This window comes from Erpetoichthys calabaricus, chromosome 5, assembly GCF_900747795.2.
Source record: "Erpetoichthys calabaricus chromosome 5, fErpCal1.3, whole genome shotgun sequence".
In the NCBI taxonomy this organism is placed as follows: Eukaryota; Metazoa; Chordata; class Cladistia; order Polypteriformes; family Polypteridae; genus Erpetoichthys; species Erpetoichthys calabaricus.
In genome coordinates, this window is record NC_041398.2 from 68,628,424 (window position 1) to 68,648,270 (window position 19,847).

Sequence of the window (19,847 nt, forward strand, 5' to 3'; positions counted from 1 at the left end):
ATTTACATGAATACACATAATTAAACAAATGAGAAAACAGAATATTCACTGTCAGCAGGTTACACAGTACAGAGCTGTTTATTTCACCGTTGCATTATTAAAACGGGCACCTCAAACCCTCGGCGTCTTTTGCACCCAGTCGCCCAAGGTTCGCGGATGCTGTTAGAAAAAGCAAACAAGGGTGCAGTCCATCTAGAAATTAGTACATATCTAACACAAGCTAAAATCAGAACAGTACTTTATGTGTAAGCAATGCTCGGAGAAACTAATTTTAAAATTTAAAACATACTTCCTAAGACAGTTGATTAAAGCCTGCCCCTTGACTCCTTAAGATCATTATGAATGGCTAATTGTATATGTCAATCATTCAATTCACCAATCAAAATGTGGCCGAGCTTCTGATTGGCTATCTGTATCTGTCCGTCGTCTGTTTAGTTCAGCTTTTGTATGTGCGTGAGTGTGTGTGCGTAACGTCAAAGCAGCTGCTTCCTGTCAGAGTGCGCTGCGCAGGAGGAGAGGAGCAAGGGGAGGAGAAGAGGAGAGCCGTTTGTGTTGTCAGTTCTGGGGAGGGGGGGCTGTCCTCGGAGCTGCGTGAAAGATTCCTGTCTGCTTATCCTGCCTGCTGCAGCCAAGCAGGTCTATACGGAGGGTTGCTCTTCTCGCAGGTACACAGCCTAGTGGTTCCTCGGGGTTTTCTTAACCAGTGTCTGCGGATGAAGAAGCCGGACGCCCTGTAGTGTACTCAGTCGGGCTACACCGAACCAAAAGGGAATTGTGGCAACCAAGGCGAAGTAGCTCGCGGTTTGTCAGCTTTCAGAAGAATCCGGCGCTTCTCGCGATCGTTTTTGTTGGTTGTTGTTGCAATTCTTCTTGGTTTGGGAGGAAAGAAAACAAGAAGGAAACAGGGCAGCGGAGGACAGAGAAGGAAAACAGACGAGGGAGCTAAATGATGAACAGGTTCCGAAAGTGGCTGTATAAACCCAAGGTAAGTTTGACTTCTTTTCTTAGCTCTGCGTTTCCCACTGTGGTGGAATTTCATTATTGTGTTGCAATTATTTATGATGTCCTTTGACGCTTCAGATTTTTCTCCGTTGAACATTTCTGTTCAAAATACGACAGATTTCGTAAAGGTCAAGAAAGTGCGAGTATACCTTTTGCAAAGCGGTTGGTGGCCGTGAGTATCTCCGGTCCACTGATGACACGGCAATATGTGTGCATTTGAGCTGACAGTGGAGGTGTGCCACTGACTATACGGCGGTATGCAGACCACTGATGACACGGCATTAAGTACGTGAGTGGACTGGCAGACAGGTGTGTCCCTGGTGACTTAGTGGTTTGGATGCCACTGATTATATGGACTGGCAGGCACTGTTGCCACTGATGATGCGATGCTAAGTACATATATCAGTTTTATTATAAGATGGTTTGAGTGCTACTTGATGGCTCAGTGATAAGTACGTGTTTGGATAGCTAGGCATTTATTCCACTTAAGACAAGAGTCCATGTGCGCATGTAGCTGGGTAGGTAGGAAGGTATGCCAACGATGACACCACTTCTAGCGTGTTGTGGGAATTGGAAGCTTTGAATGCGGCGTTAATTAAACACATGGACATGGCAGGCAAGGGAGATATCAATGCCATGGCGGTATTCATGCATATTCACTGCCCGGTTGGCATACCTCTGACAACAGATAACTGGCAGCTGGCTTAGACAAATTCTGATTACGTTCGTTTGCCGTGCTTGGAGTGGTAGGCAGGTGTGCCAGTGATAACACATGGCTTGTGTGTTGACGGGCGGGCAAGTGTTTCACTGATAAGATCCATCTGTCAACAGGAGATCGCACGTGCTGTATGTCTAAAAGAATCCGTACATGTTATGATGACTCTGACGACGAGTACTGCTAACCCAGAAGTGTCACTGATGTCGCGTAATGGGTGTGGGTGTGCGGGCAGGCAGGCCGGTTTTCCTCGGATGCCACGTGTTTTGCAGCGTGCATGTGTGTGGAATGGGTATTTCTGTTTTCTGTTGATTGCTGGTGGCATTTTTACATTGCTACCGCACATCGCGTTGCCTTGTGTGTATCAATCGTCGAGTAGGAGCTAAGAGATGCCACGAATGTATGAGAGGTGTAAGTTTGTGTTACAGCTGCAAGGAGAACTGGTGATACATTAATAAAGCGCATCCCTCCATCAACCCCTTTCCGACTTTCAGGAAATTCCGTTTCGGACGGCATAACCAACTGCTCAAGGAGCCTTGGTGCAAATTCAAGAGCGCATATCTTAAAGGGAGACTTTTTCTTATTATGAAACTGATTAGTTTGTGCTGACCAAGCACTAGAAGCGTCCGTATGTTTGCCTTTTTATGAATGAAAGGTTCTATAGCAGGATATACTGTATTCACTACTGTGGAAAAGTATGCAAAGAAGGTGGTTGGTAATATACTTTAAAAGTGTTCACTTTATAAAAAAAAAAAACACCCTGATCAAAAATAATTAACCGAGGGTTGGGCTGATGATTGCTAGCTATTTAAAGATATAGGAACATTGGCACTGAATGTATGTTTAAACAAATACTAGCAAATGTAAGCTATGTGTATTATTTAGTGCAATTTCGTTGGGATTGAATTAATGTTGCTGTTCTGAGGAGACATGCATGTAAGAAATTCTTTGTACTGTGTGTTTTTCTGTCAATAAACTTGCTTCTTAATGTGAGCTTGATCCACCCCAAAGAAGAGGTGCCAGTGGAAATGGAGATCAGATTTCTAAAATGAGCTGTGTGCAAGTGGTAACCTGCATTTGTGTTTCTTCGATTTCCTAATGTGCTGTTGGTTCATTTTCTGTCTTTTTTCTTTTTTTTAATATAACTTAATTTGTGAAAGCTTTTTTCATTTTTCTGGATATTGGGAAATTGAGCGTGCTTCATGAATTAGTTGGATAGTGATACACTTTTCAAACCTGAATCAGAGTATTTCTCTAAAGAGGCGTTTATACTAGGGGGCTCCGCCCCCTGCTTGCTTCGCTCGCCAACCCCTGGTGTTGGGAAATTACAAAGAGCGTGATGTATGAATGAGATATAGCATAGTGTGAAGGTGTAGATGACGCAGATAGGAAGCAAACAATAAAGTGTTTGGCACAGTGTAAAGGTTTATTGGAAAAAGGCATGGAGCATTTATGACCTTAACTTTAACGTCAGATGAACGTCGAAGTTGTGAGAAGGCCACATAAAGTTGTCCATGTACAAAAACGGGCTCAGATAGGTAGATGCCAACCTTGTGCATGGTTTGTCCTTGTGATTTGTTGATGGTCATGGCAAAGGCAGGTTTAATGGGGAATTGTTTCCGTTTAAGTGTAAAAGGTAATTCCAGGTCAGAACTTGTAAGGTCAATTTTAGGAATTAGAACAGTATTGTTAGCATGTGATCCTGTAAGAACTGCTGCTTGAATAACATTGTGTGTTATGGTGTAGATGACTAAACGTGTACCATTGCATAAACCCTGTTTAGTGTTAAGGTTTCTTAATAGCATGAGTATTGTTCCGTTTTTAAGGCTAAGACTGTGTTGTGGTAATCCGGCTGGGTTAATAGTGTTCAAATATGCTAAGGGGAAATTAAGATGGTCATTGTCGTCATCAGAGCCAACTTTGTCAGAGCTTAGAAAGAGGTGTGACTCTCCAGGAAGTAATGAAATGACCTGGTTATTAATGTGATCAACAGTAATATTTTTTGGACATAATATACTTCGTTGTGTTAAAAGGGGCATTTGGTCTAATGAGACCGCTGTTCCAAATATCTCTGTAAGTAAGTCGTCGCAGATGAAGGGTTGAGGAATTGTAATAATATCTGGGTGAAGTCCATCTGTATTGGTGAGTGTACAATGTTGTAGTTGTAATAACCAATTGTTATATTCGGGATCTGGAAATCGCATGTTTTGTACCAAGTGTATCTTTAGAAAGCAATGCCAATTGTTCGCGTAACATTTTTTGTTCCGCGGTTTTAGAAGCGCGCCGAGGTGAATTTTTTTTTTTTGATGCGGGTTCGTGTTTGTGGTCCCATTACTCGAGCCGTCTAGTTTTGTATCCGTGATTGTGAATTGATGACTTGTTCGATCTTTATCGTTAGGAATATGGATAAGTAATAAGTAGGATCGAACTCACTGTTAATATGCGGACTGTTCATTTCTTCGTATTATCACCAATCGGGTCTCGCGCCTGTATATGTATTGTAGTTCGGTGTCGTGTTGTTTATATGACGTCGTTGCGTATTTTAAGGTGGACTGAATAATAGCTGAGTGCATGGCATGTGGAGCAATAGGTAAGCACTGTCTAAAATCTCCTCCTAATAAAAGTACCTTTCCTCCAAAGGGAATATTATTATTCATCAGAATATTATTATTCATCAACGCAATGCCAATTGTCCGCGTATTTTAAGGTGGACTGAACAATAGCTGAGCGCATTGTAAGTGGAGTAATAGTTAAGCACTGTCTAAAATCTCCTCCTAATAAAAGTACCTTTCCCGCAAAGGGAATATTATTATTCATCAACGTTTGTAGAAGTTTATCAATGGTGTTGAGTAAGTGACTGGATGCCATTGTACATTCATCTATAATTAATAGTGTGGCAAGACGGATGTCACGTGCATTGTTACTGTGCATTGTCATAGTGGATACCGATGTTTCTGTGATTGGGACCGGTATTTGGAATAAGGAGTGACATGTGTTTTTGGAGCCGAGACATTTTTTCTTCCGCGGTTTCAGAAGCGCTTTGTAGGTGCCGACGTGATTTGTGCATATTTGCGTTCTTGATGTGTTTCAGGGTGCACTGTTCCAATGCGATGTAATATTTGTCCACATACGCGAAAGCAGTATGGGTCATTGCCTTTTGGTGACCTGATATTTACTCCGGTAGATGCAAAATCCAATGAACTATTGTAGGATGTAATGCAGTTCATAAAGTTTTTACTTTCAGGTACTTCGTTAGTTAGAAGCTTCTGTAGATATGCAGGATGTGAATGTAAAGGAGGCAGTGTAATTTGACTTTTTTGACAACAACGTGTAAATTCATTACTTGTATTGCCATTTGTTTCTTCAGGGAAGTTAAGTGAATGACAATGATTGCAAATGACATTCATTAATCCCAATGAATTTTCATGAAAAGTGGACTTATTATTGAACGCGCTGTCGGCTAACTGGCGCAATCGTTAGTGTGGTCATGGGTCTGAATCGTCCTTTTTGTGTACGTTTCGCGTGCTATGTCCGTAGTCTGTCCTGTTTTGTGTCCAATGGGCTTTGTGTGGCGCTTTTGGCTTGTTTTTTTTTGTGTGCTGGGGGCTTGTTGCCTGAGTTTTTATTTCTGTTAGTGGAGGGGGTGTTTGTGTGTCGTGGGGCTGAATCGTCCTTTTTTGTGTGCGAACCGTTTCGTGTGCTATGTGTGCCTGCGTGTGACTCCTTTGTTTTTGGTGTCCTAGGGGCGCGTGGCCTCATTTCTTATTTCAGTCACTGGAGGGGGGCTTTGGGTGTCGTGGGTCTCAATCCTCTTCTTTGTGTGTGTCCCGTTTCGTGTGCAATGGCTTCGTGCGTTTACGTTGCATTCCATCCGGCCGGTTTCCGTTGCTTGGGGGGGGGGGGGCTGGGTTTGTGGGGCGCCTGCGCAGTACATCTTTTGTGGCCACGGCCCATGGCCGGATGTCCCTGCGTCCATCCGGTTTAGCATTCTCAGTTAGTAATATGGATATTCTACCTGTCTTACATTGAAGTTGGTTGGTTTTTGTTGTGAAAATTTCTGGGAATTTAAAACTTTGTTCCTCTTTAGCTTTTGTTTGACTTTTTAATTATGCAAGCCATACTCTGTTTCACATGTTGAAGTTTTGAATCACCTTTTCTGTGCCTTATAAAAATTATAAAAGAAATAGTTTTATCTGTGAAATGGGCATACATTCTAGGATTTTGCATTGTGTTGTACTGAAAAACGTTGGGGCTGTAAGTAGTATTTTAAGTGATGAAAATAGTGGGTACAGAAAATAATAACCCCATTTGAAAGTATTCACACTTTATTGCTTTACAGCCTAAAATGCAAGCACACAAAATATTTTTTCAGCTTTATTTATTCAAGTTAACAAATAACATCCAAGTCAAAGATATAATAGCTACAGTTTAGAAAAATAATAATTATCAATCTCAGTGATTCTTGTTTTTATTTAAAGGATCACCCTCCTCTCAAGCAATACTTGTAAACTCAATAAGGTTTAAGTGATCTCATTTTCCATTGCACACCAAAGCAATTGGCTTCCACCTGTGGTCAGTTGTAATTATTGTGATGAGTTTGGTATAAAACCAGCTATTCCTGGAGCATTTCAGTACTTGGTAGTCCAAATGAAAGCAAACCATTGACTATGCATGGTAACGCACTTTCAAAAGATCTCAGAGATAAAGTTGTGGACAGGCACACATCGGGAGACAGATACAAAAAGATTTCAAAAGCTTTTTTAATCCCTCGGAGCATAGTAAAGTCCATAATTAAGAAGTGGAAAGTGTTTGTTACTACTAGGAGACCCTCTCTGGATCAGGCTCTCCTTCCAAACTCGATGGAAGAGCGATGAGGAAACTGCACAGAGAGGTGAACAAGAGGCCAATGTCAACATTGAAGGAGTTACAGGAATTTATGGCAAAGAGTGGTCATTGTGTAAATGTGACAAGAATATCACAACTGCTCTGCAAATGTGGTTTATACAGGAGGGTTGCAAGAAAAAAGCCACTCCTCAAGAAAGGCTGCATTAAGTTTTATTTAAGCTTTGCAGAAACACATCTACAAGATTATGAGGCCAAGTGGAAAAAGGTGTTATGGTCAGATGAGACCAAAATCGAACTATTAGGCCTTAACACCAAATGTTACACCTGGTAGAAAGCCAATAAAGCTCACCATTTAAAACACACCATACCTAGAATAAAGCATGGGGGTAATAGCATCCTGTTGTGGGGGTGTTTCTCTACAGCAGGGGCTGGGGCACTTGTCAGAGTAGAAGAAAAAAATGGATGGGATAAAATACCGTTAAATTCTTGAAGAAAACATGCTGCCATCTGTCAGAAAGTTAAAGATGGGAAGAAAGTTCACCTTTCTATATGACAATGACCTGAAGCACACCGCAAAACTGATTACACACTGGCTGAAGGAGAAAAAAAGTGAATGTCCTTCTGTGGTCCAGTCAGAGCCCAGACTTGAAACTCTGTGGAATAATTTGAATTCTGCAGTCTTCAAACAAGCACCTTATAGTTTGACTAGGTTTGAACAGTTCTATAAATACAAGTGTGCAAAATTGGTACAGAAGTATCCTAGCAGACTGAAGGCTGTAATTGAAGCAAAAGGTGGTGACACAAAGTATTGACACAAGGGAGATGATCCTTTATCAATTCAAACTTTTATCAGTTTTTTTTTATTTATTATTATTTTTCTAAACAGTTTCTTATATATCTTTGACTTGGATGTTATAGGTTACACTGAGTAAATAAAGCTAAAAATATTTTTTTTAAATGTGTTTTCATTTTAGGATGTAAAGCAACAAAACTGTGAAAATTTTCAAAGGGGCTGATTCTTTTCTATACTCTCTGTACAATTAAATGCTTGGTTTGTGTTGTTTTAAATGGATTCGTCTTTTTATTTGCCTTCTTTCTATTTACTATTTTGGTTGAATTGTATTCTTAATGTGATTTAGGGTTTGAAAGTGGAAGGATGTTTTCGGGTGTGAAATGTAAATGCTTTGTGAGAAAGTATTACCTAAAGACAAATTTGAAATAACCATGCTTCATTATTTCACATTAAAGAACTATGTTGTGTTTTTTTTCCTTCTTGCAGAGTTCCTTAAATATAAAATAACAGCAGCTTTCCTTAAAGGGAAATGAATTACTGGTACTCAATTTTGTTTGATTAAGTATTGTACAGGAGTGTTTGCTATACATTAAAAGTGGAGTGGTCTTGTCCAAAATTCTTACTTTGTCGAAGTGCAATATGTAATGAGTATCCTCTTTATAATTTACATCACTTTTCTTACTCCATAAGACATGTGAACACTTAACAGGAACATTTTGTTTTAAAAGCTGTGCACTATGTTTTGACATCCTGTGGTTGAAAACGTTTAACCACAGTATTAATAGGCTGTTTAGTCTTAATTGTGTATAATGGGAGTACACACACTCAAACCTAGTAAAGTTGTAGTCTCCCTGTAGGAAAACCCAAGCCAACTTGTGGAGAATGGGCAAATTCCGCAGAGGTGACAACATGGAATGGCATTTGAACCCAATATGCAGACTTGGAAACATTATGAAGAATGAATATTTTCTTTGTACACATTTTGCAACCAAAGACTATGAGATTAACTTGCATATTATGAAAACATTAGCATGAAAGGGAAGTAACCACATATAATACACTTTTTCAGTAATTATTTAAGGAGCATTTTATGTGAAGAACAGCTTTAACTGTGTATTAAATCAGTTCTAATTCAAGAGTTTCTTAGATGCTTCAGTTAGTAGCTAGCCTAAAGGACTAAATAATCAGAATTTCAGGGTCTTTGCATGGGGAGTTAGGTTTTTAATCTTGATAAAACGGTTGAAACAAAATTGCATAGGAAATTCTTTTATGTGGACGTTCATACAAAGTATTTCAAACAGGTCTTCTGTGAATTAATAGGTGAGGTGGTGATTGCCACTAATGCATTGGTTGGGATTAGGACATTTTTTTTTTTTTTTTTGGAGAGTTAAATTTCCTTATAGCTGAAAGTATCCCAAAAGGCTTATTTTTACTATAATTAAAATAACTGTACAACCACCACAAAGCTTCCAAGTTAACAAAAACAGAAACCTTTTAGCTTCAAAAACATACTTTATTATAATTATTATTAGCAAAGCTAATTGTTCATAACCAATTGAATAGTCTAGCACTGTCTTGGGTAAACTGAATAATTTTTCATTTTATTTGTGTTTAGACCTTTTATGCCACCGTCTATAGTAACTGTGACAGCAGATACAAAATTGCACTGTAGTGAGTTATTACCAAGAAGAATGTAATGGAGCTACACGTGCAAAACTTGTGTAAACGGATTGCTTCTTTTGCTATATAATAATAAGCCTATGCAGTTGGCATTTTGAGTCCAAAAGCTTCATTAAAAAAGTTATTTCTTATTTGAAGATGATTTATTTATTTTAAATAGGTTTGTATTATCACCGTGTTCTTCTGTTGGTACCTGGAACCCCTCGACCGATTTAGATATTTAATTTGCATTGGACAGAGAGAAGGGTGCAGTATTTTTGTTTCAGAGCAAAATACATTAAAATACATTGCAAATATTTTAATTAAATTCATAAGACTATCTATTTCACACTTATCATGTAATGATTTAATCCTTTCCGAGAATTCAGAACTAACTGATCATTTTTACTTTGGCTTCTTATTCATCAGCTCAAACATTGGTGGGTTGACTTTTGTTATGATGATATGTACTTCATTGACATTTAAAGATAACATTGAATTTATTAAGACACTTCTGATTTGTGACAGGTTTCACTAGAAACACAGTCTGTAATTTCCTGTATATATTCTAGTGCTGGGCAGTATACCGGTTCATACCAAAAACCGTTTTTTATTTTTGTTATGATATGGATTTTTCTTATACCGCAACACCGGTTTAAATTGCCTAAACGACGTTCGGAACATGGCGCAGTGGGAAACTGTTCAAGGGGGGACCTTTTTCACTGCTACACCGCTAGTCACAGAGGTGTTGCGCGGGGGCTCTTTTTCACAGCTACACCGCTAAATAGGCATGCAACGGAGTACATGCGGTAGTGTAGATATTGCGTGGTGAAAATTGACAGAGAACATTCCGAAACTGAAGCTGTAGCTGACGATAAAGTTGAACATGATGACACAGAAGAACTTTTGCCGAAAAAAGGAGTCACGTCTGTTGCCTGGAGATACTTTGGCTGTAAAAGGTCGGATGTGGACCATTATGTTCAAATGTGTAAATACTGTTTCTATACTACTGGATAATACTGCAAGCCAAGTTGTACTTGTTTTATTTTTTTTTTGGTGTGGCAAAGGTCGTAGTTTTGGAATTTCACTGAAATTTTTTTTTATTTTCAAGTATTTTGGGGTTGTTTGTAAATTTAGCAGGAGCTGGGAACAAAACTGCACCCACTGCAATGACCATATTAAATCTACTATTCTTGATCAAGCCAGAGCTTGGAATTATGATGTCTTCAATATTAGTTCAGTGCATGAAATACTGTTTAGAATGCATTATTGTTTGGAGTGATATACAACATTTCAATAACATAAAATTTCTATGTCTAAAAATTTGGGAAGTGAGATACTGAATAGCATTTACTTTCTTTTGTATCTATTTGTATTTGATTATTGTATTGAGTTTCATGTAGCTTTAATAGCACTACTACTACTCCTCTCCAATTAATCCAAACTTCTGCATTTAAGATTATAAAATGTATTTTACTTTATTGGATGCAGTCACATGTAACTTTAAATTTCAAAGTTTTCTTTTGTAAAATACTGTCTTTGGTAAATGTGTAATTTGTATACCTGGAAAAGGTCCCTTACGAAATGTGCAGGATACTCAAAGTAGTTACAAAAGAGGGGACCATTCTTGCCAGTCAACATAAACGATGGATGTCTTTTCTTTCCAGTCATTAGTTCCAATGTATTTATACAAATACAGTACTATGAGCAAGGCAGAGCTAAACTCTGGGCCAGAGAGGCTTACTGTGACATGAGTCCATATGAACAACTATGCAGCTGTAATGGCATTGTGGCCACCAGTTAAGAGTACCAGCCATAAAGGAACTGGTACTTTTAGTCTCAATTTGGCCCCCACAGTCGATAGCTAATTCTTACCTGTGCCAGGTGAACCAGTGAAGTTTTTTTTCTTACCAGTCACCAATGGACTTTTACTCATTGTGATTCTTTCCACAGCTGCAGGCCTTAATATCCCTTGGATGCCTTATCTTTACACACTGGCAAGTAGAAGGTCTTTATGCTCTCCAGCATCAGTGCTATTCATGTGTCTGCACTATTGGGCCCTTAAGGCCAATGCAGGCCTTTTCTGTATATCGATCCACACACTTGTCTGCAGATAAATGGCCTCATTTTGACATCTATCTGAATGTCCACACTCATCCAAAGTGCTGTCTATTTACCTGAGAACTGGACTTGTCAGCATTAACAACACTTGTGCTGCAAAAGGTATACTCAAACAAACATCAACATTTTAGATGAAAGGCTGTACAAGGAAGTTCACAGTTGTTTTTTTTTTCCTTTCATATATAGATTTTAAAGATAGTCACACAACAGATTTTATGGAGGGAAACAAAGTAGAGATGTGGCAGAGACAAATCCAAATCAAGAAGCAAATGGACAGTTTGCTTGCACAATTATGTGGTAAACACAGGCTAAAAACATACTAAGGAAGAACAACCTTCACCTTTCCTCACATGTAGATGTGCCCATTTCATATTATTTGCAGGTTTGTAGGTGGGAGCTGTCTAATCTGTCCTGTGCCAGTATAATTCACTGTGGCAGCTCCCTTCAAGCTTGGCCACCCATTATAAATATGTATTTTGATGTGGGACACCTCTTATTCCTCCCATGGTGGTGAGATCTCACATAGCCACCTGAAATACTAATGAACAAACACAATATAGTCCACTGTTAAGCTGTAATTCTATGCCTTAAAATCTATGGGGTCTCTACTTGCCTGAAAGTTAAGCTTTTGTCCCAAAATGTCTGGACCATTTGAGCAGGTTTGAACTGATGGCACTACCTTTAAACCCCAATGTGATGTTACTGTCTAAAGGCTATGTCACATTAGATGACTCTACCAGTGATTTTCAGTTGTAGCCTTCATTTACATAATCTTAGAGAGAGGAGGCAGTTGGTGGCTTGCTTCTTATGAAGATTAGTCATAGGGGAGGGCTCTCTGTGCATGAGAGCGGATAACCAATGAATTGTCATTTGGAAGTTCAATGCTTGGAATTTGGTGAAGACGAATAAGGAACATACCGTGTTTTGAACCTCACAAATGGAAGAGAGACTTGTTTTTTATGGGTGTACCTGTTAATTCGTTTAACTATTCATATAGTGCCAGTTCCATCAAGCAACATGCTATATTGGCTGTCCCAAAAAGTGGTGGGCATAACTGTGCCGAAAGTTTGGAACTCGGTAAATATGACATGGGCAATGATGTTGTTTTTTTTTTTTTTTTTTTTTCCCTCAGTCATGTAAATTGACATGGTCCGGCACCAAGCTCAGCAATTGTGGTCTGATAATCTGACATACCCCATGACTAGAAGTTGCGTAGTATGACATTGGCTTTAGGCCAGCCATGTAATCATGAGGACAAGAATGGTCCTGTGGAGTGTCCTCTGACAGTGCCTTAAAATTAATGAATCTCCTCTCATTTAAATTTGCATCTGTTGTTTTAATTTTATAACTGTTGCTAGATCTGAAAGAACTGAGATTGCTTAATTTTAGTGTCTGTCTTTGCTTCACTACAGTGCCTTCTGAGAGTTTTTGTGCAATTCACCAAATGCAACTACAGAAATTATTATAGTTGCATCATTTTGGGCATCTCTGACGTGTAGCTTCTATCAGACTTCTCTTCCTCCTCTTTCATGTGTAATTTCTCTGCCATATATGCCTAGACAGCCTATCACTATATAAGTAATAGGCATACTGTAATCTGATTATTTTTCAGTCACAGGGTTATGATTTTGCACTTGTAAGCTGTTTAAATGGGACATCTAATGTATTAACTGTTTTAAGTCTAGGATTTAATTTGTGAAACATTTTTGACATATATGGGATAATTTTGATTTGGGATTAGAGCCATTAGTTTCCAGGAATATACCAGGCTCAGGCATGGCTTGAATTGAGTAGGATATCCCCAAGAAAGACTAACATTAATGTCCCTTTTATTAATTAATTGGGTAGGATAGATTTCCTTGTTTACAGCATACAGGGTGATTTTTTTTTCTTTTTTTTTTATATACAATAATTTTGCATTACAGTCTTATCACATCAGGCCATCTCGCAGAACTGTTCAAATGGGTTCAAATTCGATTCCAGTTAATGTCTGTGTTTACTCCGGATACTTCGGTTTCTTCCCAGATTCCGAAATCATGCGTCTCTGGTTACTGTTATGCATGTTATTTAACATATACTTCTTGGAAATTTTCTGTTGGCATCTCTTTATTAGATACTAGGGGGCTTTGCCCCCTGCTTGCTTTGCTTGCCAACCCCTGTGTTTGGTTTTCCGGATACACACTTTTAAGATTTTTTTTTCTTTGAATTGTTGCTATTTCATTAGTTTCACTTTTATTTCAGAACTTCTGTAAAAACAATATTTGTAATTTTGCGAGTCCTAATATGCTGAATCTTTTTAATGAGGTCAGGACAGGTTTCTCTGTTTGGAATTTCAGCACAGACAAAACAATCTACATCATCAGCAGTTAATATTTTTTTTTTACATAGTAAAAAAGTAAGTAGAGGTCTGCATTGGACTCCTGTCTGTAAAGTCGTGCTATTTTCCTCTCACAGTTCCAAAGGTACATGGGGTTACCAAGGTGATACCCCAGTTTTTGTACAAGGGCTAGACAGAACGTTTTTGACTCCTGGGGTAAATGTAGCTTTTTAAATAAGCAGACAGATAAATATATATACACTAACAAAGTAACCAATAAATGCATGTGCGGTAAACTCCATTTTTGAAATTCTCAAGATTCTTTATTTGTCAGATGCATAGTTATACAGGACAACAGGCAGTGACATGCATCCTGATCTGCTTATCAAAAACTGTGCAAAGTTAGAAGAATATCAGTTAGATTAACAAAAAGTCATAGATTGAAAGATAACAGTATAGTAGAACATAATAAATAAGTAAAATTATGTGAATAAAGTAGAATTAAGTGTTAAGGTGCAATAGTGTAGTAATTATTGTGCAAAACCAAAGTTGGACTGGTGCATAGTTAAATGAGGCAGTTTGTTTGTTTGCGCTACTGCGATCTTTACTTTCTTTTTTTATATTTTCTAATTTTCCTACTTTCACATCCTTTAACTTTCTCCACATGTGTATAGCAACATTTTTTCTTTTGTTTGAACCTTTCTAATTTCACTGGTTTCATAGTCTCTAACCTGCTCTGCATGTGTTTAGCGTCAACGTTTGTAAACGTCTTTATGAAGTTCTAGTTTGTCATTTTACTCATTGTCTTTTAATTCTGAGCCGTACAGTACAATACATAAAACAGAATAAATCCTCAATACAATATAAAAATTCTATAAGTACGGAGTAGAATTTCACATTAGATGATATCACATAATATGATTTGGATTTGTTTTAAGTCCTGGAGACCTCATTCATCAAGCTGCCTCCCCCATTTTGCCATTCAACACCTGAAATTATGCTGATCCAATGAAAGAACCCCTCATTCCCACGTCCCCATTCATCAGGGATGTCTTTACCTTAGGCAGGCAATCTACAATTTAAAGAGATTGTTATTTTCTTGTGAATTGTTACATATGCATTATTTTCACTTTTACTTTAAAACCTTTTGTAAAAACAATACTTCTTTCTTTATTTCCTGCCTAGCGCGTGTTTACATCTCTTTCTTCCCAGACGTATAATACTGCTCGTGTTGTGAAGGGTGTTGCGGCTGAAGGTACGCTAAGGATATGCCTTTGTATCATTTGCTGTCTTTTTGCTGCTTGCTAGCTGCCTCTTCTGCCTGTCGCATGTCGTTGTTTTAAGAGCTCCGAGCACATGATGCTTGCCTGCCAAAAGCAATCCAACAACTGCTAGTTTAGAAGTCTGTTGACTTGTTTTAAATGATGGCTCACTGCCTAGTCTTGCGTGACTTTGTAAAAGCAATACCTGTCTTTTATTTCTGGCCCCGGGCGTGTTTGAATTCTTTCTTGCAGGATGTATAATGCTGCTCGCGTTCGTTTGGGGTAGCTGCCGTCGCGCTGCCCTTCGATCTTTCTAAAGCCTGTACAGCCGCTGTCCTTTGTCCCAGGACCGTAGCAAAATCTCTTGGCACCAAGTCTCATGTTTACAGTCCCCGCGAGACGCACCGTGGCAAGTCTCCTTGGTCTCGCGGGTCTTTTAAATGTCTTTCGAGATTATCACGTATCGTAGCCTTGCATTTGCTTTCCATTCCAGGATTTCCTTTTATATATATATATATTTTTTTTCAAATGTCATTTTATGTTATTTAAACTACAATGTATTTGTAATTAGTTTATAGTGCATTACTTGTTATGTGAGTTAAAATGAATTGAAACAAGTGTAATTAATTGTTGAAGTTAATTTGGCCAACTATGAGCAATTTTGTTGATTGGACCATGTGCCCTATGGGCTGTGGCCTTGTGAAATGCAGTACTGGATCAAGTGGGTTTAATAAATTAATTTCTTACCATAGTCTATGTCATCAATGTATGTTGAAGTGAATTCCAGCACTGAAAAATATATGTATATACATTTTATTTTTATATAATTCTAATAGTTATTTTTTTATCTTTTTACTGAACGACTGAGTTAGTTGATTACTGGTAGTATGGTCAAAATTGTTTACTTCTAGAAGAGTGATTATACCTGCATAGTGAGACTGTTGTTCTTCTGTAAAAACGCTGTGCTCATTACTTGTTTGTACTCTGTTGCCCTGGACTTTGCCTTCCTTGTGGGAGCTCCTTAGGGAGCTGTCATCTTTTAAAACACTATTAAGTCAGTGCGGTGAGAAGTAAATGAGATTAATCATTGAAATATTCACTGCAAGGCATCTTCATGAGAGATCAACCTGTTGGGTTTGTAAAGGGCACAACAGGACCTGAAAACATTACAAGATAACCAAGTGATGAGAAAAAAATAATACTGCAGCCAGGTTTTTATCTTATATACAGTAGCAGCTCATCGATACATTGTACTGCACCATACCTGTTACATGTTTTCTTTAATAATGTCCTTCTCTGTGTGAGTTTGCCTAATATATTTTTTCACAACTATATGTATATGAGAGAACATTTTGTAATTGACTTCCATCCACATAGTTTTATTGATCCTGCATATTTAATATAGACTCAATTAAACTAACATGAAATTCAGATTGTGTCCTGTGCTTATGGAAGACTTGGCCTCTCTAATGTTTCAAAGAACATTTGAAGCAGGCTGCATTATGCTGGAATAAATTATATTAGTAATATCCTTTATTCCATTTTAACTTCTAGCAAACCAAAATTAACAAATTGGTTGTTCAGTTTTATTTTATGTCGAGAATAGTGCTCCTTAAGTCACCGAGCATTTTATTATGCAAGGCATGCAATAGTAACATCAATAAACTTTGTATGTATGTGTCCTTTTTTAATAACCAGTAGAGGAAAAAGAAAAAACAAACAAATATAATTCACCCAGAGATTGGATACGTCTGTGGGAGACCCAGAGACTTTCCATTCAGGTATACCACCTGCACGTGTAAAAGGCAGATCAAGTCTGAGTTTTTTTTATGCGTTTTGCTTATTACATTCATTTTTTGTGTTCAAGTATTTCCTGTGTTAGTTCCTAACTGGCACTTGATGTTGTTTAAATTTGCTTTGGGCTGTAGCCCTAACCTGGAAAGCCAGTGTAGAAATGAATTAATTAGCTAGCTCTTTTTTTTTAGTTTATCAGAATTCATTTCTAATGCATTTATACTATTTTAGTGTCTTAGGTTTTCATAGCTTATTCTATTAGGTATTGTTATGAACAATGTAATTTTATCATGTATCCATGTCTGCGTTTCCAGAATAGGTGCATGGCAGAGCAGGAGACAAAGTTCAAATCCTTGAACAATCACTGTATATGTGTAAGCTATACTTTCTCCTTTTGTCTGTTTGAGCTTTACTCTGGTTACTCTGGAGTTCCTCCCATATTCTCAAACTATGCATGCAGCAGAGGTGACTGACACTTCTAAATTGATGCTATTTGAGTAAGTGTGGGTGTGCCCATAATCGCTCTAAAAAGACTGATATCCCATTCACCCATTCAGGTTAGTTATTGCTTTGTTCAAGATTTACCTTGCATGACCCTCTAATATATTGACATATGGTGTGTATTGAGGAATTTTAAATCAATAGTAAAAATAAAGCTTTTTTTTATTAACCTTTTCATTGGCACTCACAGTTAGACGTTTCATTGTGAACCTTTATAGGCAAGTTTACCTTTACTTTCACAAAGGATGGAATGTGCTGTTAATGCCTCTGTTAACTTCTGTAATGTGGGCTATGCTGTAGTCTTGTGGCAGTACATGCTGTTCTTTATCTAACCCTATTTTTGAGTAAATAACTTGCTAGGTAAGCACTTGTATCAGCAATGTTGTGCAAACAAAGCCCAACATGTCTTGAATCTAAAAGGATGGCTATACTTTCATTGGGCATTATGACCTGCTTTCAGTGCTGCTGTTGTATTATTGACTTCTCATGGGATTATTAACTATTTGTATAAAATTGGCTCTGTTGAAAAGAAATGAAGGAATAATCTGGGTCTCAAAAATAGCTTGTTTGTCTGGTAGAACTAAAATGAAATATGGCGGGAAATCTTTAGCAGTTTTGTCCTTTAAATTACATTTAAATCTCTGCCAAAAAAGTTTCATTATTTCATGTGCAGACAAAGTATAGAAATTTAAAGCAAAGCAACATTTATTAAAATAGGACATTGTAAGAACAAATTAATAATGGCAGCAAATAATAAACATCAAATAAATGACAATAAATAATAAAACAGTCTAAATGTAAAGCCATAAATACAATGAACCCTTGTGCTAAAATTTAATAGCTTAAACAGTACTTTCCGTAAGGCAATGGAAGCTGAAGAACAACACCAAAGGAAACATCTGCGCTAGAGAGTGAGGGAAAAGAGAGAAAGCCTGTCTTTTGGTTACATCATCTTGATTAAGAAGACAGAGTGATGTATGGAAAAGTCTTTGATGTTGAGGTGGATGGTTCTCCCTCTCACCTTCAGGAAGTCTGTTTATGTGAAGAGTAGCATGTGAGATTTCAGACCTTGTGATATTAAATACACAAATAATTAATGAGCTTGTCTGAAAAGCTTTAATCATACCAATATGGGTAAGCACCATATCTTTTCCTATTGCCTAGATGTGTTTAGCCTGGCATTTGAGTCACAGATTGACTGGTCATTTTAAATTAAGATTCTAATTTGAGTTCTACACTGAGATAAAGTAAAGAAAGTACGTAGAAGTGCAAATTAAACATAGAAAGACCAATAGATAGAACTTTATTTGTCCCCAGGGTGAAATTTGGCTTTTTACATAAGCTCTTTAATTAAAATACAAAAACAGTGAGAAATACAGAGCTTTTGTAAAAAGGCTTCTGCTTGCACAGCGCCTGAAAGTAAGATCCACAAGAGTGTTTCACAGTGCCATTCACAGGTTCTCACTACGGTGCTGCCCTGTATGAAACATCTTTTGAGTATAGCTCCAGATTTCAATTACAGTTACACATAAAATAGTCCATTTCACAAATGTAAAAGATGAACAGTTAAAATTTCTTTCTTGAGCATCAAATTAAAACAACAGTTCTTACAAAAATTTCTAGTTTAAGAGGTCATTCTCTAATTTGTATATGGTTTACAATGCTAATAATTTCATGCACACCCAATCAGCAAAACGCAAACATTATGTTCTGCTCCATCAAGGGTTGTGCCTGTAGTAGCTGACATGAGTGTGACCAATGAGTAGCCCGAAGACCTAAGGGTAAAAACTGTCCCTAAATATTATTTTGAGAGTGCTAATGGTCCTGTGCAGCTGGCTGGAATGATGAAGAAAGCAAAGAATAACACTGTTTGCCTTTCCAAGGCAGTATGTCTCTCTCTATTACCGTATATAAAAAAAATCCTGCAACGAATGAGACTTTTTGGAAGATTTTTTTCAAGTCCCGCAAGATAAGACTTTGGCCATGAGATTTTTTTTCAAGTCACGCCCTCCTCTGTACCATATTCAACCATGCACACGGTAATCTCACCTCTCATTCGTGTGGATGCTTTTGACAGACACAGTTTTTGCTCTCTTGGTTCTTATAAATTTTAATGTTTTCCTTACTTTAAATTCCCAATTAAAGAAGACGTATAATGTCCAAGTCTTATTGAAGAATTTCATCACAAAGGGTTATCAACAGAAGAAATTAATACACGGGCAATCCTAGCACAGAGAAACGATGAAGTCAAACAAATTAATGCCAAAAATGTCGATCGGCTACACGGCAAATTGGTTAAATGCATATTCATAGACTGTGCTGAAACAGTTGGTGGTGATCGTGCGGAAAATGAAAACATCAGCTTACAATATCCCAAAGAATATGTACAACCGTTAATACCGTCCAGTCTAACACTGCACAAATTACTGTAGAAAGAAGGATGTATCCAAGAAAGGTAATATAGTACATCTTCTGTAGATAACATTATACAACAAAGGAGATCTTGATATCCCATTTGTATTAACATGTTAACAGTTTCCTGTTAGAATAGCTTTTGCAAAGACAATTAACGAATCTCAGAGCCAAACATTCGAAAATGTCGTTTTATTTAATAGAGAGAAAGAAACGAAATTCAATCACGGGCAGTTATACATTGTGTTGTCATGATGTAAGTCCAAACACAGAATCAAAATTCAATGCAATATTGATGAAAATGTCATTCAAGTTTTACAGTAAAAGTGTAAGTTTAAAAAAATATTTGCGTGTTAATTTCAAAGCCAAACAAAACAAAATCGTATTTTGCAATGAATAACTCTTAACGCAACATGAAATATAATT

The 19,847-nt window shown here is 37.6% G+C and overlaps 1 protein-coding gene across 2 annotated transcripts in view; it reads left to right on the forward strand.

The window, feature by feature from the left end:
- The first annotated feature begins 484 nt into the window (after window positions 1-484).
- The window catches only part of zfyve28 (zinc finger, FYVE domain containing 28), a 469,608-nt gene continuing 450,245 nt past the window's right edge, over window positions 485-19,847 (forward strand). Inside the window, exon 1 of one of the 2 annotated variants that reach the window (XM_051928387.1) lies at window positions 485-985. In XM_051928387.1, the coding sequence (XP_051784347.1) occupies window positions 947-985 (39 nt within the window). In that variant the 5' untranslated portion in view covers window positions 485-946. The remainder of the gene's footprint in view (window positions 986-19,847) is intronic. The other variant, XM_028801634.2, reaches the window with a different exon arrangement.